Raw genomic sequence first — 23,847 nt, forward strand, 5'->3', positions numbered from 1 at the left:
GGAGATTTCCTAGTCAAGTCTTCTTGATCTTTTGGATGTTGATTGCCTTCATCATGGTTGCATATCTCACGATCTCTTCCTTCTCCACACATTCCATTACGAGGTGCTTTTAATCAGAGTTTCTTAGTTGTGATCAACCACCTCATACTTCATATGAGGACATATTATGTCGATTTCATCTAGTGTGTCTTATGCCTTCTTGCATCCTTTTAGAGGAGTTGATCCTTTTTCTCTTGATCATGCTTTTCAAGATAAAACTAATGATCCATGTTACCTACAACCATGTGACATGACATTATAATATTAAACATAGGCATACACTCATTATTTTACCTTTAGGCCATCTAGGCTTCTTCCAACAGCGTCCTTGATTGAAGAGATCTTCAATCCCTTGATCTGCTTCATGTCATCACATCATCATCTCATGGATTCCATAAGTTGGAGTTCCTGTTGAAACACTTGCTTCCACTCTAGATTAGTGAACTCTACGATGAGGATTCCATTAGAGGATTTTGAGGATCTTGTATATCCCCAACTAGCAAATGTTTCCTTTTTGACTTGATGTATGATAAGACCTGTCCTAGATGACTTCTTCCTTTCCTTCAATGACCAATGAGGTTCCCAAGAGTTATGTCATTCATGTTTGGCTTCCATGGATTTTGTTCTTCATGATTCCCATGGTGATGCCATGAGCTCTTGCTTCTAATGCTTTCATGATGCCACAATGCATCTTAATATCATGGTCATATCTAAAGATTTAGGATCTTATGGTAGGACCCCTTTTGTGAGGGAGGTCATCTTAATCATAGTTGAGATTTGTTGCTCCCTCTTTCTTTGGCCCCCTTCCTTCATCTTTCCAACGATAAGAGCTTCTATCCATATTCTTTCCATAGCATTGAATCTTATACTATTCTGCCTTGTTTGAGGACCAAACTTTCCTTTTCCCTTTCTTTTCCACAAATGTCTGAGTTCTTTTTGCCTTCAACATTTTTACCCTCAAATTGTCTTTCTCTATCTAGCATAGAGACCACAAATTGTTGAATGAGGTATCCTTCTTCTTATCATCTTTCCTAGATCTCCCAATTGAGATCTCATGAAGGTATTCCTTCGTTCTTTGATACCTTCACTTTTGTGTAGGTCTAAGTGATGTGACTTCTCTTTTCTATGAGGATTATAACAATCCTCCTTATTCTATGCAAGGACCTTTTTCATGAGGGCAATGACTAGCCTCCAATATTTCTATTTCCTTGCAAAACAAAGTCATTAAACCAAAAATTGATTGAACATGAAAGAAACTTACTTGGCATGTGAAGAGGAGATCTTCACCTTGATGCTTCCTTTGTTTGAGCTACCCATCACTAGTATTCTTTTATCAAGACTTCCTTGGAGACCTTCTAGCACCATGACATTTGTGATATTGACATTACTGAAACTACTTCATGACCTTGAGATCATCTTGACTCCCAATTCATCTTTAAGGTACTTTTGACTTCTACATTTGAACACATTGTTCACATGCTAGTGACACTGATATTCCACAAGTGGACTTTATCACACGTAGTATTCCTCGAAGTGCATTAGTGAGCACCTACACCGAACATTATCCAAACTACGATAGTGATATAGAGAGACCTATGTTTTGATCCAAGCACCATGCTATTGAGATCATGTTCATAGACAAAATCCGAGATTGTGACAAGTATATTGATATGGAACTGTACCGAGATAGTGATGTCTATGCGCATTGTACATACGAGTTGTGTAGAGAGGCATTGTATTGAGAGCCCAAACTTGTCACTGAATAACATAGATAACTAAACTATGGGTAGCACTATATAGAGAGATTGTCTTATCACCAAAACTGCCTTGTTGCAGTAACTAGATTGAGACAGTGGTATGAGAGGTACTCATCGGATCACTTCTACAATATATATATATATATATATACCTGAGACTATAATTTATGCCGAGACTATAATTTACGCCGACACTGTCTTTTATTGCATAGAGAAGGTTCAGTGATCAAGAAGTGAGGATCCCAGGAATGACATTGATATACTCCGTCGAACTGAACATGAGATGATAACTGAAGTTGAGTGCATGACTGTAATTACCGAAGTTGATACTTCATATACTATTGTAGACTTTCTTGTTCTAGACTTGCCCCTTCAATCTTGACAAAACCCTTCAACATGCTTTGATGCCCTTGAAGATTGATTCTTGTATGTTTATTTTCTGCCCTTCCTTAGACTGCAACCATAGCTCTGATACCATGTTGAAGACTCTAGGGAACATGTAGTTAATGAGATTCTTCTTGACTTGATAACTATTTGTGAGGCATTTTTTAATTTTCTCATTAGCAAAATTTTCTCTTTGACATTATTAGAGTGTGTGTTTCTTATTTCATCAAATAGCCACCAAAACAAAGAGACAAGAACACAAGATGTTGGCATTCTGCCAAGGCCAAAACCTCTCCCTCTTGGAGAGGAAAACTCGCACATAATTCTTCTTATAGATATTCCAATTAACGAACACCAAGACCATGACCCTTGACTTACTATGCCACTCCAAGACCAAGACCAAGACATTAATCCTCTTCTAACTGCGGAGATCATCATCATCATTGTCGTACCATGAATGCTTCTCAGCTAGATCACTGTTGCACCATGACTACACCACCTTCATCACTATCTTGACTTTGTCTTCATTAGGAATGAGATCATGACTATGATATGACAGCGCCTTGATGAGATCCTTCACATCATACTTGAGCCAAGACTATGACTGCGTTAGATATGCTGAGACAGAGGTCTTCAAGACTTCAAGAAGGCTGAGATTTCACCCAAGATGCTCATCCAAAAACCACAGATATCCTCCTCCATACGAAATATTGAATTGTTGCCTTTATCCTGTACCATTGTACCTTGTCCAAGATTCTTCCTACACCCATCCGAGATAACAGAGACTTGTCCAAGTTTTTCTATCCTTGTTGTGCCATCGAAGTTGTAGAGGCTTGTGAACAGACCTCCGAAAATGTCATCTGAAACTATGCTTCTGCAATTCCTGTACCCATCCAAAATTCAAAGAGAAATCTGAGTTTTTGTCCTGCACTTTTGCGCTGACCCTAACTGGGTATATATAGTGGTTATGTTTCCATATTAAGCTGACTTGACCAAGTGAATCGTTGTGTCTCTTATATGAGCCGACATGACATTTATATATATATTTTGAGGCCAACTTGATTGTTCTCTTCATCATTTTGCAGGCAGACTTCTTCAAGAGGATTGTGCTTGTCTTGGAGGGTTGTTTTGGACACTAGGTTGACTCATATACATTACATATATGCTCAAGAAGATATCTTTACACATCTTTAACTCTTTGACTTTCCTAGACCTATGGAATGAGCATGAAACTCATTCTTATAAACAAAAATAGTATTTCTTTTTCTTGAAAGTACAAAAATCAAAATTACATTTGTAAATACCGAACCTAGTTACACTTTCTTCAACAAAGGATCCCCTCATTCCATATGCATCTAAACTCGACACCTCAAAAGAAATATATGACAAATTGGTAGAGTGATTTTCTGTAAGCACTGTAGGAGAAGTTATCTCTCTAAGGCAAGAACTCTACAAGCTAAGGATATCAAAAGAAGAAGGGATAGTCTCATATTTTATGAGGATATCTGAAATAAGGGAACAACTTCAAAATCCGGGTGAAATAATGTCTGACAAGGAGATGACCATTGTAATACTAAATGTACTACCAGAGGAGTGGGGTAACTTTACTTCAAGCATTTATGGGAAGAAAGAAGTTACTCCATTCCAGGATCTATGGTCACTATGCAAGATTGAAGAAACCAGGTTGACGACAAAGACTGATGTGGGGGATCAAGTGAGCAAAATCAAGCATATGTTGATATTGCAAAGAGAAGAGGAAAGTATGGGAAATTTGGTCCTCAGAAAAAGAAGAAGAACATGGCTATGATTCAATGTTATGGATGTCAAGAATATGGGCATTACAAAAGAGATTGCCCTAAGCTCAAGAAGGACAATAAAAAAAGAGGTAGAGAAGAGGCCCATATCACCGAATAAGAGGCGGAAGTTGAAAAGAAGAAGTTCAAGAAAGAGGAAGTAAAATATCTCTACTATGATTGAGATAGTCTTCCTCACCTAGTTCTTTTCAAGTTCATGTTTTCAAGTTTTGTGTTATCAGATATGGTTATCATGAATCACTAAGGAAAATGATAGCATGCATCATGGCATCATAGAAGCATTAAAAGGAAGAGCTCGTAGAGAAAAGTAGCTGAAATAGAAGTCTACGGCAGTCACCTATGGAAGGATATAGCTCTTGGTAACCTCATTAGAAGCATAAGTGGCACTTATGGGAAAAAAAAAATTAAAATTGAAAAAAAAAAAAAAAAAAAATCATCTAGCACAAAGCTCATTATACATCAGACAAAAGGGAACATTTGTTGGATGAGGATACTCAAGATCCTCTATTGGAATCTCCATCGGAAGGTTCACCAATCAAAAGAAAGCAAGGGTTTCATCAAGAATTCCATCTTGTGGAAATTCATGGGATGATGGTATGATGACAAAGAGGTGAAGCAAATCAAGGGATTGAAGTTCTTTCAATCAAGGAAGTTGCTAAAGGAAGTCTAGATGACCTAAAGGAAAATTAGGTATGTATGCTTGTATTCGATATTTTATAGTAATGTCATATGGTTGTAGGTAACATGGATAAACGCTCTATCTCGAAAGCGTGATCAAAAGAAAGGATATCCTCCTTAAAAGATGCAGTAATGCATGGGTCACACATTAACTAGATGATATCAACATAATATTTCCTCATATGAAATATGAGGTGGTTGATAGTGATTGGTGGAACTCAAATTAAAAGTTCCTGGGAAGAAAATGTGTGAAGAAAGAAGGAAAGAGATCGTGGAATATGCAACCATGAAGAAGGCAATCAACATCCTAGAACTGGAAGATTTGACTAGGATATCTCCATGAAAGATATGAAGGCTTTGATGAAATCTGAAAAAGAAAGAGACCCTTAACAGCATATATCATTTGGAGATGTGTCAATGTGTATGTAGGATGCTGATGCAAATTAGGAGATGTCATGATGAAAGACCATCACAAAGGTAATTATTGATTTAATGTTCATTTCTTATTTTTGATGATATCTGGATGGGATTATGCAAAGTTGCCAAGGAAAGAGTTGTGGATGTCTTCCACCACTGATGACCATGTAGCTGGATGAAATATCCTTAAGGAAACATGGCATGAAGGCAGCAACAAAGCATGAAAGAGGACCAGATATGGACTAATGGATCACTTTCCAATGAAAGGAATGATGACATGATTGAATCATGGATGAAAGTGATGGATGGTCTATGCCCTACAAAGAAGTGTCAAAAGATGTAGACTCTATGACAAAAGAAGAATTTCATGACATCAAAGGAACGAGTTCTACAAGCAGTTGGTTGTCCCATGATCTCCACCCAAAGAGCTGCTAGAAGCAAGTCCCTGGTCAAGAGGGAGCTTGGGTACATTCCTTTTATAAAAATGGGTACATTCCTTCAATGGAATGGGTATGTCCTCCCTAAATTGAGAGGGAGAGATAGACACATCATTCTTGTCTTCACTTGGGAACACAGAGTGAAGGATTGGGTAAACATCGGCATCCGATACTCTTTGAGGATGAGTTAGGGCATCCAAAATAAGAGTAGTCGTAGAGGACTGATATTCTTTGAGGACTGGGAATCCAAGATAAGAATAGTCCTAGTGGAACATACTCTGAGAGATCCTAGGTTGGTCTTGCCAGCATTAAGCTCTAATCTTGTAGAGGGATGAAGTTGTTAGTCAAGGCCTTGCTATGTGACAATGTTAATTAATATGATGCTATACAAATGGGTTACCAATCTGACTCTTCTTATGAGAATTCTTCAAATCGAGAATGTCCAAGTACCTTGTATGGATTATGAATACCTCCCTCGTTAAGAGGGCGTGTTGAAAAGTGTAACTAGATTCGGTCTTCATAATGACATGTGTAATTATGATTTTATGTAATTGATGAAAACAAGAATATAAAATTATTTTTGTAATGCTTGAATCATGGATTTCATAATCAAGGAATTTTATCTTATAGTTAAGGCTCCCATTGTGAGCCTTTAGGATTAGTCATCATGTAATAAAAGTCAATTGAGTCAATGTCATGTATGGAAGACCATTATTGGGCATGAGCCATTAAAAGACCCTCCAAGACCAAGCTCAAGCACCTCCTTCAACGTCGACCTAAAGACATCTCTAGAAAGGCATGTTGGCCTTGTCGCTTGGAGAAGTCGACTTATTTGATGGGAAGATCACTATAATAGGGCAACTCGGCCTCCAATTGAAGATAAAATTTCGGTCAAGGGAAATCTGAAGCAGAAGAAGTGCAAAAAACTCAAGAGAGAAGCATCATCACCAAGCGAAGGAGAAGGGAAGACAACTGAGCCATTTCTGATCTGTTTTTGGGTTAAACACTTCCACACGTGCAGGATTTCAAAGCTATCTTCTACAGTAAGGGTCGAGATATGACAGTCATCTTGAGAAGACAAACTAAGGAAGAAATCAAGTGGATCCTCAAGCCGAGTTCAGGAAGAGCTGGCCTCCAATTGAAGATAAAATTTCGTTCAAGGGCAATTAGAAGCAGAAGAAGTGCGAAAAACTCAAGAGAGAAGCATCATCACCAAGCAAAGGAGAAGGGAAGACAACTGAGCCATTTCTGATCTGTTTTTGGGTTAAACACTTCCACACGTGCGGGATTTCAAAGCTATCTTCTACAGTAAGGGTCGAGATATGACAGTCATCTTGAGAAGACAAACTAAGGCAGAAATCAAGTGGATCCTCAAGCTGAGTTCAGGAAGAATCTCCTCCATCTCAAGCGAAGGAAGGTGAGGACCAAAATCTCTCAAGTACCGAAGGGTCGAAAATTGCAAATCTAAGCCAAGGACCGAAATCTGAAGGTTAGCCTCGAGAAGTGGGAGGAGGAAGAAGTTTGACTATCTTTGACTCAAGGAAGAAAAAGTTAAACAAGAGGTCTTGTGACTTGGCCTTGGAGAGGTTAATAGGTCAAGGGTCATGGTCATGGTCTTCGTATTTGTCAATTGAAGTCTCTATAAGAAGAATTCGTTTGGCCTTTCCTCTCAAGTTAGAGAGGTTTTGGCCCTAGCTTATCGCCTATATTCCGTGTCACTCTTTATTGTTTATGCTTTTGTAGCTCTTTGATGAAGAAGAATATTATAATAATCTAACTTAAGGGAAGATCCAAATCTAAAGAAGTAAAACGCATTTCAAGCAGTTATCATTACAATAGAAATCAAATCTTCATGCCCTAGATTTCTCAATATATGAAAGACCCTTTTGAGCATGCTACATATTATAAAGAAAATTTATTTAAGTCAAAAAAAATTCAAAAGACCCTCCAAGACCTCATCATGGTGAAAATATTAAGTCGCTCTAAAGATAGCAATTTGTTCCCCTTAGAAGCCTATAAATAAGAAGGAACTTGACCTCAATTGGACACACTCTCAAGCAAGTTTGATCTCCTCAAGATATAAGTTGGAAAGGATGAAGAACAAGAACAAGAACAAGATTGAAGTTTTGGGCCTCTCTCTCTCTTTTGTTAGGGTTTCTACAGTTACTGGGTAAGACGAAATTTTGAAGCTGCATCAAAGCTGTGAAGTTGCTTCTAGGTCGAAGTTGTGAAGCTGCAAGGTCGAAGCTATGAAGTTGCTTCTAGGTCAAAGTTGTGAAGTTGCAAGGATGAAGTTGTGAAAGTTGCATCACGGTTGAAGCTATAAATCTACTGAGTCGAAATTAAACAATCTGTTGTTGGGGGTCAAAGTTGTTGAAGAAGTTGTTGGAAGGTCAAAGTTTGTTGTTGTAAGTTGTGCAAATCAAGAAGGAAGGTTGACTTGGTCTTGGAGAAGTCTTGGTCAAGGGTCATAGGTCTTGGAATTTGTCAATTGAAGTTCTATAAGAAGAGAAAAGTTCTTGCAAGTTTTCCTCTCAAGAGGAGAGGTTTTGGCCCTGGCTGATAGCCTATATCTTGTGTCCTCTTGTCTCATTGTTCTTTATTGTTTGGTAGTTGTTTGATGATAAGAACACAACAATAATCAAGTTGAAGAAGAAGTTAATCAAGATAAGTAAAAAGATATCACAAGCAGTTATCAAAGTAAGAGAAATCACCTAATCTAGCTGCCCCTAGATTTCTCAACACAAGGAAGGCCGAAAATTGCAGGTTTGAATTACAGGAGGCTAAATTGCAAATCCAAGCTACCGAAAGACCAAATACTCTGGTTTGACTTTGGATACCTTGTCTTATCTGAAGGAAATATTCTTGAAGAAGTGACACGTGCCAAAATTAGAGTTTTTGCAGCAGCTATAGGGTCGAAGACACAATAATAATCAAGTTGAAGTAGAAGTTAATCAAGATAAGTAAAAATATATCACAAGCAGTTATCAAAGTAAGATAAATCACCTAATCTAGCTGCCCCTAGATTTCTCAACACAAGGAAGGCCGAAAATTGCAAGTTTGAATTACAGCCTACAGGTGGCCGAATTGCAAATCCAAGCTACCGGAAGACCAAATACTCTGGTTTGACTTTGGAGACCTTGTCTTGTCTGAAGGAAATCTTCTTGAAGAAGTGACACGTGCCAAAATTAGAGTTTTTGCAGCAGCTATAGGGTCGCAGCTGTAGGTCGAAGCTGACGGCCAAAGTTGAGGAAGGAAGCTAGTTGAAGCAGGATTATTGTTGCCTAGGTTGATCTCTGAACTAATTGGGAGGGCTTCTTGGAGGGCTGACTTGGTGCTTGAAGGATAACTTGGTCTAGGGTTTGGGTTTTGGTTTTTCTCATTTGAAGTGGATTCTATAAGAAGAGAAGACATTTTTTGGGTTTTCCCCTTGGAGGGGTTTTGCCATGGCTTGGAGCCTAATTTCTATGTCCATTGTATTTTTTCTTTTTGCACTTGATAAAAGTTTGATGAAGAAGATCTAATAAAGAAACACAAGAAGATAAATAAAGTTCACAAGCAATTATTAAGATAAAGGAAAATTGAATTAATAGTTGCCCTACTACTTTTTCCAACACCAACTGTGCTAGATCTGTTGGCAATTAGATCTCCTTATCCATAATCTCCCAAACATGATTCTCCTTCAACATCAACGTAATCCTTGACTTCAAAGGCAAGAAATTTGATGCTCCATCCAACTGATCTTCAAACCTAAGACTAGATGTTTCTATTTTCAGATTCAATAATTTTGTCTTGTGCTAAGTCCTAGCACCCACGAGGAAAAAATGTTGGTTTATAGATCCGATAGGATCTCCTCATGGATCTATTACTCAGTCTTTCAAAATACACACAATTAGTTACAGTACAGTCTCCCTCTCTCCCTCTAAAGGTTGGCCTCTATCAAATCTGTGAGTTACATTGTAAACAACCTCCATACCTGTTGCACATAAATGTTTGCATGTTGTACACTATGTTATACCAGTGTTGTTAAAAGCGCGATTTAATCGCGCTTTTTTCAAAAACGCGCGCGTTTTTCCCTTTGCCGCATAAAACGCGCGTTTTATACGAAAAAAGCAGCAATTTTTTTATAGCGCTTTTTTTCGAAAAAAGCGCGCTTTTTTCAAAAAAGCGTGCTTTTTTCGGAAAAAGCGCGATTTAATTTGAAAAAAGCACCGAGGGCGCGGGCAGCGGGTTATAAACTATGAAAATCGATTTTTGTTTTTTCATTTCTGACTGTCGCCGCGCGGAGGAGGAGGAGACGCCTTGTGGAGAAGAGCTGAAGGGTTTGGGAGCGAATCCAAGTGTTTTTAGAAGAAATCCAAGACAAGATCACCAATTTGTCCATAAAAACGGTATGTAGATTAATTTTTTTTTGTTTTCCTTGTTATAAACTTTGTTTTTCATTGTTTTTGGTTGAGAAATTTCATATGGGCACCATTTTCCTTTTGTTTTAATTGTTTTTAAAGAATTTTTTGTAATTTTTCATTGATTTGGGATGGGTAACTTGGTATGACTATGGGAACCAATTTTTTTTTTTTTTTTTCATTTTTTTTAAACATTGTTTATGTTTTTTGATTTTCAATTTTTCATTGTTTTTTGGCATTTGCCATTTGGTTGGGTAACTTGGGATTTTGGAAATAATTAACTTGTAATTTTGTAAATGCTAAATTGTAATTTGTAATCCTAAATTCCTATTTCCTAATCCTTATTTTTCCATAGGTTTGCAAATTCAAAATTCAAAAACAAACATGCCAAGGAAATTGGATCCTTTATGGGAATATGGTGAACCTAAAGCTCCGAATGATAGACAAAACTTGAATTGCAAGTTGTGTGGAAAGGAGATACGCGGGGGGGTGTACAGGTTGAAGTACCACCTTGCACAAATCCCTGGACATGATGTGGGGCCCTGTATAAATACAAATCCTGAACTTATCCAAAGAGCCATGAGAGCATTGGGAGAATTAGAGCACACTAGAGAGGCCAAAGAAGAACTCAAAAGGCAACTAAGAAGGTCAGCTGAAGGAAGTGGACCAAGTGGCACTGGTTCTACTGCAGCGTCAGTCAATCCGGTAGCTGCATCATCATTTTTTGTTCCTCGAACCACACCTGGTTCACAACCAACTATCGGTTCAATGCTAAAAAGAACTGAAAAAGAACAAGCTGATAGGTTGATGGCAAAATTTCTCCTCTGGAGTGATATTCCTTTCAGCATTGTAAGGAATAATCCATTTTTCCAACCTGTTGTTGATGCTATTGCCAGTGTTGGCCCGGGGTACAAAATCCCTTCTTATCATGATTTCAGAGGCCGGATTCTTCAAGAGGAAAAGCGTGACTGCACCCAAAGATTGGAGGATTTTAGGGCATCATGGGCACAAACAGGATGCACTGTTATGTCAGATGGTTGGACTAACCAAAAGGGGAGAACCCTTATAAACTTCTTGGTTAGTTGTCCCAAGGGGACTATGTTTATCAAATCTATTGATGCAACTCATCAAATCAAAGATGCAAGAACTTTATGTGATTTGCTGGATGTGTTTATTTTGGAGGTGGGTGCAGAAAATGTTGTCCAAGTCATAACGGACAATGCTGCAAATTATGTTGTTGCTGGTAGAATGCTTATGGACAGGCATCCTACTTTATTTTGGACACCTTGTGCTGCCCATTGTATTGATTTGATGTTAGAGGACATAGGGAAAATTCCCTTTGTCAAAGATATTGTTGACTCATCAAAAAGCATCACAAAATTTATTTACAATCATACATCTGTGCTTAGCTTGATGAGAAAATGCACCAACAACAAAGAGTTGGTGCGCCCCGCCATTACACAGTTTGCGACGAGTTTCATATCTCTTCAATCCCTCTTGAATTCTATGTGGGATTTGAAGAGAATGTTTCTTTCAGAGGAGTGGCGTGCTTCGTCAATGAGCCGAAAATCAGAAGGAGAGGCGGTATGCAGACTAGTTTCATACCAGGAAGACTTCTGGGCGGGAGTGCAGGAGGTGTGCGTCGTTACTGAACCTTTGGTAAAGGTTCTTCGGTTGGTTGATGGTGAGAAGCCCGCAATGGGCTATTTGTATGAAGCCATGGACAGGGCCAAAGAAGCCATTCGGTCCTACTATGATGATAAGGGAGATGATGGGTTTCAGAAACAACTCCTTCTATGGGAAGTGATTGATGAGCGATGGAACAACACACTCCATCGTCCCATTCACGCTGCTGGGCTTTTCCTGAACCCTGCATTTTCTTATGCATGTGGGTTTGATTTTGATGCTGAGGTCATGGATGGATTATTATCCTGTGTCCAGAAGATGGTGAGATCTCCAGAACAACGTATAGAGATCTCTAAACAAATTGAGACATATAAGATGTCAGGTGGCACATTTGGCTTTGAGATGGCTGTCACTGATAGGACGATTAAAATGCCAGGTATTTTTTAGTTTGTACTTTGTAACTTTGTTTCAAATTTCATTGTCTCTTCAAATTCCATTTTTTTCTTATGTTTATTTAAAATTTTATTTGTAATTTTGTTGTAGACGCATGGTGGAAGATGTATGGTGGCAGAGTACCCCTTTTGCAAAAGCTTGCCGTACACATCCTCAGCCAAACATGCAGCTCCTCAGGATGTGAGCGCAATTGGAGTGTATTTGAAAAAATACACAACAAGAAGCGCAATAGGTTAACACTTAAACATTTAAAATATCGCAAATTTCCAAATAAATTTTTGAATTCATTAAACAATATTTTTTTATAATATTAATTATTATTTCATGAACTTTGTACAAGTTGGAGTCCCATAGACTTAATGACATGGTCTATGTCTACTACAATCTTCGATTGTGGGTGAGGCAACTAGAGAGGACACCTGATATGGATGCCATCTCATTGGATGGGATTGACACCACTGCTGAATGAAGGGTTGAGACCGAGAGGCCTCTCATGGATCCCACTGATGATTGGTTAGTGCAGGATGAGGGGGAGGAGGAGGGGGAGGAGGAGGAGGAGGAGCAGGAGGAGGAGGTGACACCGCCTACCCGGGCTACCACTACCACCAGTAGAGGACGTGGTCTCCGTCTACCTCCTGTAGCTGCTACTACTAGTTCTTCAGCTTCTAGAGCACGTCAGACTCCACTGCCATTTCCACCAGCACAGGCACCAGCTTCTACATCTAGAGGGAAAGAGAAAGCTGTGCCATTTTCTCGCAAGAGGGGCAGAGGAAATCAATAGGATTAGACTTTCATTTTATTGTATATGACATTATGACATGATGAGATACATTATCATATTTTTTGTTGATATTTTGAGGCTGAGTTGGGACTCAGGACTTACTATTCAGGACATGATTCAATGTTATGTGTGATTTTAGCGCTAGAAATGATATTAAACATCTTATATATTAGTTTTTTTATCATATTTATGTGTCAATGTATTTATTTTATGTTGTAGATGGTTTAGATATTAAAAAAATTGAAAAAAAATGAATATTTTTGTGCCAAACGCTTTTTTCCCGCTTTTTTCCGCTTTTTTCCCGCTTTTGCCGATTTTTTCCGCTTTATTCCCGGCGCCGATTTAATCCCGCTCGCGCTTTTAACAACATTGTGTTATACCTTGCGAATTATTATGTCACCTACACCAACTACTCCTTAGTTTCTCCTGTAGTCCATAATCCGTACGGTTCTCGTGATTATTATATGCCTACAGCTCTTGTTGATCGCTCGGCCAACCTACCCTATGTGGACTCACAAAATCTTGGTGGCAACTCTTTCCTTTTATGCCCGCAGCACGTGTTCCATGGCAGCTACACGTTGAGAAATCTAGGGCATTAGAAGTAGAAGATTTCTCTATCAATGATAACTACTTGTGAATGCTTTTGACTTCCATAGATTAGGTTCTTTTCTTTATTTAGATTATTATAGTTTTATTCTTCATCAAACAATTACCAAAGCATAAACAATAAAGAGATAAGAGACACAGAATGTAGGAGATCAGTCACAACCAAAACCTCTCCAACTTGAGAGGAAAACCTAAAATGAATTCTTCTTCTTATAGAGACTTCAATTGGCAAATACCAAGACCATGACCAAGACCCTTGACACAACAACCTCTCCAAGACCAAGTCACAAGCCTTCTTGATTCAACTTCTTCCTTGAGTCAATGATGGTCAAACTTCTTACTTCTCCCACTAGCTCGACTATCCTTCAAATTCGGTCCCTTAGATTAGACCTATATCCCTCAGCTTTACTTCAAGAACCCCAGTTGCAGTACTTGATTAATTTTGGTAACGTGATTTCCTTCGCTCTAAGTGTAGGCTTCTTCTTTGGTAATTCGGCTTGATCCCCAACCTAACTTTTTCCTTGGCTTGACCTTAAAGTATGACTGCAATACTTCAGCTCCTTCTGTAGTAGACAGCACCTATACTTCACTTGTGTGGAGTGAATTAACCCAAAACATATATGAAATAACCTTGGTTATGGTCCTCCTTCCTTCGCTTGGCTATAGGCTTCATTCCTTGTGAACTTTGCACTTCTTTCTTGTCTTTTATTCTTGACCGAAAAAAATTTCCTCAAATGAAGGTCGAGTTGACCTATATATAGTGGTTTGTGCATCCAAATAAGTCGACTTCTCTTGGTGGCAAGGCCGACATGCCCTTTTAGATTTATCCTTAGGCCAACTTCAAGGGGAGCTTGTGACAAGGTCTTGGAGGGTTAACAAAATTTCTTTTACAATGAATTACATGCCCAAATGGGTCTTTAATCCTTGACAATGACTTTACTAGACTTTATGACTTTATGACCAAACCTAATAGCCCACAATGGGAGCTTCAACTAAAAATAAAATTCCTTGATCATGAAACCCATGATTCAAGTATTACAAAAATAATTTCATTTTTTTCTTTACATCAATTACATAAAATCACAATTACACGTCATTATGAAGACAGAACCTAGTTACACTTTTCAACACTACACTCTACAATAGTTTTTTTCGGCTTCGTGTGGTTTGACCCAACAGTAAAGGCTCCTTGCATTGCAACCCATCATTGTCTCCACTCGGTAGCAAAGTCTCCCCATGCTAAACGCTGACAATCGTTGTCCCCCTGATGGCTATAGTCTCTTTTTGTTGAAAACTCGCAATACTATCAACCACTCACAACCCCACCTTTAAATTTATTTATTTTGTCTTTGTTAGCTCTAGCTGGATCTAGCTACCGACACAATCTTGCTTTGTGGTTGTCTCTTTACCACGTGTGGATCTCAGTTGTGTACAATTTCAGAGATTGATTTTCTAGCTCTAATACCTTGTTAATTTTCCTTAACCCCAACAATCTAGTCAATTACTACCTATTAGTTTCCTTGTAGCAATATTTAATTATTATCCAAATCTACTTAATAAAAGACAATTGGGATCTTAACAAATTATTGCAAAAGAAACAAAAATAAAGATACACCAATCTCACACATCACACAAGGATTTATGCCCTCCAAATCAGTTCTTCATTCAAATAACTTCAAAACTTACAAGCGCTCCCTTCATAGCATAATGACCCATTGAGTAAATTACTTACAACAAGAAACTTCGAGTTATCCCTACTGATCAAACCCTTGTACAGATCTATCCTTCGTTCTTGTTGGTCGATTTGCATTTGTCTTCCTTGCTTCCCCTTTGTCAACTTTAGTTAACAATGGTATGTTCTATGCTTAGCACAGTTTACTCCAATGTTCCTTAGTAGACCAATAACAATTTCCAATTTCCAATAGCAATCACAATAATCACATTAACAATAAAAGCAGATAGAACATGAAACAAAATGCAGAAGACAAGCCAAGACAAGAGGACACCAGATTTGACAGATGCCAGGGAAAAGCCCCAATGTGGGGAAAACCCTTTGATTAATTCTTCTTATAATATTTTAAAAAGTTTAGTAGAGAGAGAAAGGACAAAAGTCAAATTGACTTGCCCAATACAAAGTCAAAACAACCCTGTAAATTTCTATAGTCAAACTTCAACCCTAACCAGAAAGACAATGTTGGTCAAAACATCAGCAAATCATCCTCAAAGCAACTCGGTCTTCCTCAGTCAAACTCGCCCTGATCAGGAGGACAAATTCAACACAAAACAGCTCAGTCAAACTCTATCAAAGGAGAGAGAAAATTGTTGTAATGTTCTGCGGTCAAATTGCAGCCAACCCTGAAGTCAACGCAAGTCAAACAAACCGGAATTTATCGGTTTTTGTGCCCAGAGATGCAACCTAGAAAAATCGAACTTTTGAGGCCAAAATCGCAACCAAACTCAGTCAGCGAGTCCTTGATCAACATTGGTCAAACCTGTCACAGAACTCTAAAATTTCAGCCTGCACTTCTACCCATAAAACTTGTCCTCCTTGCCACATGTGTGAGAGAGAGAAGATGCCCAATAGTTGTATGAACCAATCAGATGAAAAGACATAAGAATGTGTGAGTGATGAATGTGTCAAATGAGGTGTGAGGTCTCTTGTATTTATACAATTCGTTGTGGGTGATGAGACACATCCATTGGGCTTCTTGAGCCTACATGATGATGAGGCTGACCTGAACAATTTGCACATATGTGGGCATAAATTCAAAATCACACTTCTGCTTGTCCGAATGAGATGATCTTTATATCAATCTTGGACCTCTCGAAAAGAGGAATCTAATGCAATCATCATCTCCATCAAATGAGTTGTCCTAAGGTGGAATTTGGCCCTAGTTGCCAATTTTAACACTCCCTCTCAACTAGGGAGAATTACACCTGCCAATCCAACTGTCGTCATGTATCATCTCTGTCATCTCATCTCTACTTTGCTGAACCATGAAGTAATAATGAAGAAGAATCGATCAATAGTGAGTCACAAGACCTTACCACTCTCCAGTGACAAAAATCAATCCAAAGGTAGAACCTCAAATGATCCCAGATCAGGTTGTTGAACACCATGCATCCTAGACATAGAGAGTACGGCAATACATGATGTGTCCATCGATAGTGTTATGGTCCCTATCCATGTTTCCCAACTCAATAGCCAGATGAGAGGTAATTCCCATGAATCTCAAACTACATGGGTAAGATGTATGTTGGGGCATCAAGGGGAGAACGTGAACCATTCATCCTACCTATATGCCGTAGGAGAAGGTGAGCCACTCATCCTATGCATATGTCAATCGTAGGGGACGGTCAACCACTCACCCTACACACATGTGTCTAGTAGGGGAAGGTCAAGAACTCACCCTCCACACATGTCACCATGGGGTATCACAGGGGAAGGTGAACCACTCACCCTGTACATAGCGCACCACATATGGGAAGGTGAACCACTCACCCTGTACATAGTGCACCACATATGGGAAGGTGAACCACTCACCCTGTACATAGCGCACCACATATGGGAAGGTGAACCACTCACCCTATGGTCACTCATAGCTCCAAGAAGTACCCCAAGCCCCGAAGAGCTCCTAGAGCTCAGTGTCCAACTCCAACGAGACCCTCACAGGAGGGTCTTTCAACGACTCCAAGTCTCTCTCGGAAGGCTAAGAATTTGATCTTCCCCAAATGCTTCGTGAGAATATCTACGACCTGCTCATAAGTCCTGATGTGTTGGAACCTTATTGCTCCCCATTGTACCATATCCCAGATAAAGTGGTACCTGATATCAATGTTCTTGGAGGAGTCGTGGAACACAGGATTCTCTGAAAGGTGAATCCCACTCTAGTTGTCGCAAAAGATCACAGTGGTATCCAGCATGTGCTCAAATAGCTCATTGAAGAGCTTCCTCAACCAAACAGCTTCACAACAAGCCATACTAGTTGCAATGTATTCAACCTCGGTGGTGCTTAGTGCAACCGATTTCTGCTTCCTGCTCATCCAAGAAATTGAAGCAGACCCTAATGAGAAGCAACATCTAGATGTGCTCTTACGATCCACCACACTGCCAACCCAGTCAGCATCTGTATATCCATGCAGCCTCAAATTCCCCGCAGTGTATCTCAGTCCATAATAGCTTGTGTTCCGAAGATATCTCAAGAGATTCTTAGCAGCAATCCAATGTATGTGATGAGGCTCGACCATAAATTGACTTAATGCATTCAGAGCGAAGCATATGTTAGAACACAAGTTTATCAAGAACATCAAGGCCCCCACAAGTTGTCTATATTCAGAAGGATTTGCCAATTTAGGTCCAACAACACTTCGACATAGCTTCTTGAAGTTGAGTTCCATTGGAGTAGACATAGACTTGCAATCCACCATCCCACATCTCTCAAGCAGCTTCACAATATATTTTCCTTGAGAAACGAAAATCTCACCTACCTTTTTCCAAACTTCCAGGCCTAGGAAGTAGTGCATTAGTCCTAGGTCCTTCATCTCGAACTCGGAAGCCAACTCCCTCTTGCATTGATAAATGAGAGGGTCTGCACCTGTCAGAAAGAGATCATCCACATAAAGGACCAGAATGAGAGGCATGTCATTTTCAACCTTGAAATATAGGTTAGGGTCAGCGTCGCTCCTTGTAAATCCCAGCTTCATAAGATAGCTATCAATCCTCTCATACCAAGCTCTAGAGCTTGCTTCAACCCATAGAGGGTTTTCTTCAATCTGCATATGTGTGTCCTTCGATCCTGTACTTCAAACCCCTCAAGTTGTTCCAAGTAGGCTTCCTTCTTAAGCGATCCATGCAAAAAAGCAGTCTTCACATCCATTTGGTGTAAGCTCCATCTTTAAGAGGCAGCAAGAGCAATAATCGAATGGATAGTGGTATATCGGACAACTGCTGCAAATATATCATCATAGACCACTCCTTCCTTTTGAGAGAAGCCTCGAGCAATGAATCTGGCCTTGTATTTTTCAGCGCTCCCATCAGCTCCATGTTTGATTTTGTAAAGCCATTTAGAAGTGACAACAAACTTGTCCTTGGGTCTAAGAACCACATCCGAGACATCATTCTTTATGATGGATTCATACTCTTCATCATCGCATCCTTCCATACTTGGTGTTTCACTCATAGCAACAAAGTACCCTTGATACCTGTTGGGCAACATGGTACATGCTCCATGTTCCAATCATGGAATTGTTAAGTTTCCAGTGTTCTATGCTTAACACAATCACTTATATTAATTCTTCTTCAATTAGCAATCAATTTATCCAATATAATTCAATCTTCTAGCAACAATAAGCAGTTGTAGATAGAACAGTAAGCCAATGCACAATAGAAGACAGCCAAGAACAATATAGACACGGTATCTGGTCAAAGACTAGGGAAAACCCCACAAGGGGGAAACCCTTTCAAAATTCTTCTTCCATTAGATTGTCATCAAATGTTCAGCAGAGAGATACAATGTTCAAGATCATCAACGAGTCAAATTCAAACCTTTCACCATCTAAAATCAACTAACCAATATCTTATCAATGATGAGCCCAAAAATCAAATTTGGTCAAGAAGTCAAATTTGAAATTCTAGTCAAAGTCAACAGCAGCAAAAGAAGCTCTAACCAGTCAATGGTCAAATCTGCCTCCAAAGAGCTCGGTCAAAGCAGCAATCAACTCGGCCTTCCAAGCTTGGTCAAACCCAATCAAAACAGTCATCAAAAACTCTGTCAAAGGAGAGATCAAGCCTGTGGTCAAACCTCCACAAATCTGCAATCAAACTCAGTCAAAGTCTATGGTCAACCTTGGTCAAACAACCCAAAATAATTCACCTTCCAAAACATGAATAATTTCAATTCAAACAAAACCAAGTCAAAGGTAGTCAAAGGTTGGTCAACGTTGTCAAATCTGAAAGTCAACGCACCAATCAAAAATCTCCTCCTTCCTTTTGCACGTGTGAGCACAGGCCTACAATTTCAGAGCTATACGAACCATACAAGAGAAGAATGTGATGTACGATGATGATCTCCAAGTGATGTGACATGAGGTCTATTTATATGTGTCCAAGGAGGTCGAATTTCCTTGCCCAAGCCAACTTGTACTTTTGTTCACATGTGGGTTTCACATCAAAAATAATATTTTTCCTTGACCAAATTAAGTTCTTCCAAGGGCTAGAAGGGTTTTCTCTGGATGAGGAAGGCTTCCCAATGGAGTGAATTTCTCCCTGAGCTGCCAAATTTCAACAGGAGTTTAGGAACATCTCCAGTCCAAAAGGAGGTGTTCCCAACCAAAAAAAAAGGTGTTAGTTTTCTACACTTTTGTGAGGATCAGGAAGGGAACATTCATTATCTACAATATTATTGATTCTTTATTTTGTGATAGAAGAACATCTAATTGAAAAAGAATATGAAGAGAAAACGTGGAGCAGTGATTGCTCTTCTCCATATTACGAATCAGTTAAATAAGATTACATTGGAGACATCAACAATAAATAACTGCAATGAGACTAAACCAAATAGGACTAACTCAAACTGAACTAGGACACTTGGAGGGACAGATGTGACACCTAGCAAGTGATTGGAATTAGATTCTCGAACACTCCCCCTTAATTACAACCACATAAAAATTCAATTAAGATGCCTGCTGGTCTACGTCTCAACTAGGCGAACAATTTAAAAAATTGACTTCAACTACATTTACTTTTCTTGTTCTCTTCTTCCAGATCATGTAGCCAGAGCACCTACAAACAATGAAGCCCTTTAAGAATTACATTAGCACCTTTTAATACCTTTGGAGGCCTTTTTCGAAAAGGAATTACATACATGAGCAACTTTTTAAACTCCCTTTGAAAAAAGCTCTCATAATATCCTTGTTTTAAATAAAAAATGAATCACCTTTCCTTTTGTAAATCTTGTTTAAAGAGGCCTTGCGAATATTTTGAAAAAGACTCATGGACTTTTGACTTATCTAGTTTGTGGCTCGTGTTTGCCTTTTGGATGAGTCGTTTGACTTTACAATGACAGGAGTTTGAACTCCGTGCTCCAAGATTAGAAACAAGGGCTTCAAACAACCTTTGAAAAGAAATCCGGTGACTCGGAGGCTGTGGGATTCCTTCAAAAAATCGTGTTGTGTGCTCCAATTAAAATCAACCACCAGAAATCTGCTGTCAGTGCACTTAGATCGCTCTCCTTTTTTTGAATAAACCTGTCAGTGCACTTCCCAATACTCTCTCTGTATGCGCTGAGCCGCTGATTTCACTGTTTCTTAAGTTTTAGTTGATCAGCACACTTGCTTTCTGAGCATGGGTAAGCTGTTCACTCAATTTTATTTTATTTTAAATAAACAAACTTCTTCCGGTATTCTCTTTCAGCAGAGGAAACAATCTGCTTCGTCCTATTGGCCTTTTAAAATTCTGACTTGCCTTATTCACAGAACCGGCTTCACACAACTAGCTTCTTCAAACAACGGATGCTTCCTCTCCTCCTCGTTTTTTTGGTCTCTGCTGCTCTCTCTGGAGTCTTATGCAACCTGGGGCTCTGATACCATGACAATGAATATGAAAAGAAAAAATGCAGCAGATATTGCTCTTCTCAATATTACGAATCAGTTAAATAAGATTACATTGGAAACATCAACAAGAAATAATTGCAGTGACACTGAACTAAACTGGACTAACTGAAACTGAACTAGGACACTTGGATGGACAGATGTGACACCTAGCAGGTTGTTGGAATTAGATTCTCCAACACTAATGCAGTCCCAAGTAAACTAGCTTAGAACCTCTTTGAAGAACAATGTTAGTCTTTTCCTTTCCAATAAATTTCTAACTCAAAGATTTTAAAACTAGTTGAAGTTCAGCTAGTCAACAATTTACATGCCACATGGTGAAGCAAGATAATCCAAATAAACAAAATATAAATATATATATAAAATCTCAAAGAACAGTTTCAGAATTATAAATACCTTCAGATTAATCACAGCAACTCGATTTGCAGGAGTAGAATTTTGATTCTCCATACTCCATGTCATCGCCTTAAGACGAGGAAGAGAGACCTATAAAAAAAATAGAAAAATGACTGCATACCCATTAGAAAAATGACTGCATAGTAAGAGGACAAGCTCAAAATCATTAGTATTGGCCAGATTTCCAGTATTTAAAGCAGGAAAGCATATTTGAAGAGAAACAAACTTTGAAGGTCATGGCTCTGAATTTGCAGATTGGTGTACATACAAGAAAATTGGGGGAAAAACATCATGTAAATAGGAGTAGAGGACTATTAGACCACAAAGTAATCCAACCATTGGGATATGCCACTGCAATAAGATAGTTTGCAACATCACATAGATAACAAGAAGCCAAAGAAAGTTGACGAAGCATTACACCAAAACCATTCGCAATGTTAATACAAAAGTGAGGGAAGAAAAAGGTAAAAGAGAAAATCCTACCATACAAAAATACTAAATAGTAATTTTGCACCATTATAAAAATATTGGTATGCTTTGATGCAGTTGGAAATGAATCCATTAAATGGAAAACCACATTTTTGCATTTAGAAAACAATGTTTAAAATATAACAAAACCAATAACACAGTTTATGCTGGAGACTATAGAACACTAGACAAAAGTTGGTAAAAATGTTCTTGCAGGTGAGGCAGGGGGGTCTGACAGGGATCTTATGATCCCATTGTGATGAAAAGTAAAACCCTAGTCCTATTGGATTGGTGGACAATGATCTAGCTTTGGTTTTGAGTCAAGGGGGAGATCGAAATCGTAATGATGAGTCAGATGCTGTCAAATCAGGGTGGGTTGTAATCAAAGTAGTGGCTCTCAGGATGCTAATGCCTCATTTACGTAATCTTCCCCATTCCCATCATGCTGGAAGGTATACTCAATGTGCCGAGAGTTTTGTCAACTAATGATGGTATAGAGTTGGATTCAGGATTTATTAGAAAGACTCTAGATTTTGAAGCTTTATGTGGAGGTAGTTTAGTACATGATTCAGCAATCTCAAGAGTTAATGTGCAGAATGAGGAAAAGACTGCTCCAAGTGTTTGGGAGTCCACATCCGAAGGCAATCAAGCCCATGGAGGCAAACAAGCAGCTTGCCTCCATAAAGATTGAGGGCTTTGCAGTCATGAAGATTGAGGGTTCCTTTTATCTCTTCCACCTTTTATTTATTGATGATATTCTGATTTTCTGTGATGGATCAAAAGGGATGTGGTCAAGCTCAAAGAGATTATGGATTTATACTGTACAACTACAACTATGAATACCAAAATCAGGAAATCTAATGTTTATTTCATGGGAATTTCAGAGATGATAGGACTATTTTTGCTCAATCGTTTCCTTATCATCAGATTGAGTTGGTGGAGGGACTAAAATATCTACGATTTGTTTTAAATCCCAATGATTATTTGAAAAAAAATGGAATTGATTAATATCAAAGTTGGAAAAGAGGATATCAATCTGCTGTCGTCGTTGGTTATATACAGTTGGGGGTACTTGTATTAGTAAAGTTTGTTTTAGAAGCAGTTCCAATTTAGTGGGCATCCTTGTCTTGGATAACCAAAGCTGTTTTAAAGAGCATAAGATGGAAAAGCTATAGGTTTGTATGGTCAAGCCGCAAGGAGAAGAAGGAAGTCTATTGAGAAATCATCAATGAAAGTTAAGAAATACTTGTAGCCAGAGAATGAAACAACTGGAAGTGGACCACATAAATCACTATGCATAAGCTATAAAGGGGTTGAGGCATGCCAAGAGCCATGCTTTTCAAAACTATCCCGATGTGTTTCCCAAGTACACATCCAGAACAAACACCACCTCTGCAAGATACCATAGGAAGACCTGTCACCATATTTTCTTTACATAGATTTTGAAGGGGGCGATAGTTTAAGTGACCAAATCGCTTATGCCAAAGTTTGCTCACTTCATCATTATGAGCAACAAACACCGAGGGAAGAGTTGATGACCCAAGGTTGTTAAACTTATACAACCTTGTAGAATCATCATTAATGCTAGTAGCTAAACTCTGTTTAGGATCTCTTAGGTCCTTAATTACAACATCGTGAGGTCAAAATTCAACGGTTTTACCTTCACCTGAATGAGTTATCTGATATACAGATAGAAGGTTGCAGGATAAGGTTGGAACACATAGTACACCATTAAATTGACCATTTTCTAGATGAACAATTCCAGTCCCTACAACACTAAGAGATACATCATCACCAACATATATATTTTTGGTATTACAATCATTTAAAGAAGAAAAGATGGCTTTGTTTTTGGCCATGTGATAAGAAGCTCCAGAATCAATGAGCCACTCATGAGAATGAGAAGAAGAAGACATATTTAGTGCATAATCAGTCCGAGATGCTTTACAACCACATTCAGAAAGTGTTATTCCTGAAGAT

General features: G+C 38.7%; 1 protein-coding gene across 4 annotated transcripts in view; it reads right to left on the bottom strand.

Moving 5' to 3' along the window:
• LOC149203333 (uncharacterized) overlaps positions 1 to 23,847 on the bottom strand; it is a 197,369-nt gene that overhangs the window by 50,141 nt on the left and 123,381 nt on the right. For 3 of the 4 annotated variants that reach the window (XM_089403404.1, XM_089403403.1, XM_089403405.1), the window contains one exon: positions 21,400 to 21,489. The exons of the other annotated variant lie outside the window; for it this stretch is intronic. In XM_089403404.1, the coding sequence (XP_089259530.1) occupies positions 21,400 to 21,489 (90 nt within the window). The remainder of the gene's footprint in view (positions 1 to 21,399; positions 21,490 to 23,847) is intronic. 4 annotated transcript variants of the gene reach the window in all.

Source organism: Pinus tabuliformis, chromosome 2_1 (genome assembly GCF_031772625.1).
Source record: "Pinus tabuliformis cultivar Carrire ecotype Pingquan chromosome 2_1, CPIR1, whole genome shotgun sequence".
In the NCBI taxonomy this organism is placed as follows: Eukaryota; Viridiplantae; Streptophyta; class Pinopsida; order Pinales; family Pinaceae; genus Pinus; species Pinus tabuliformis.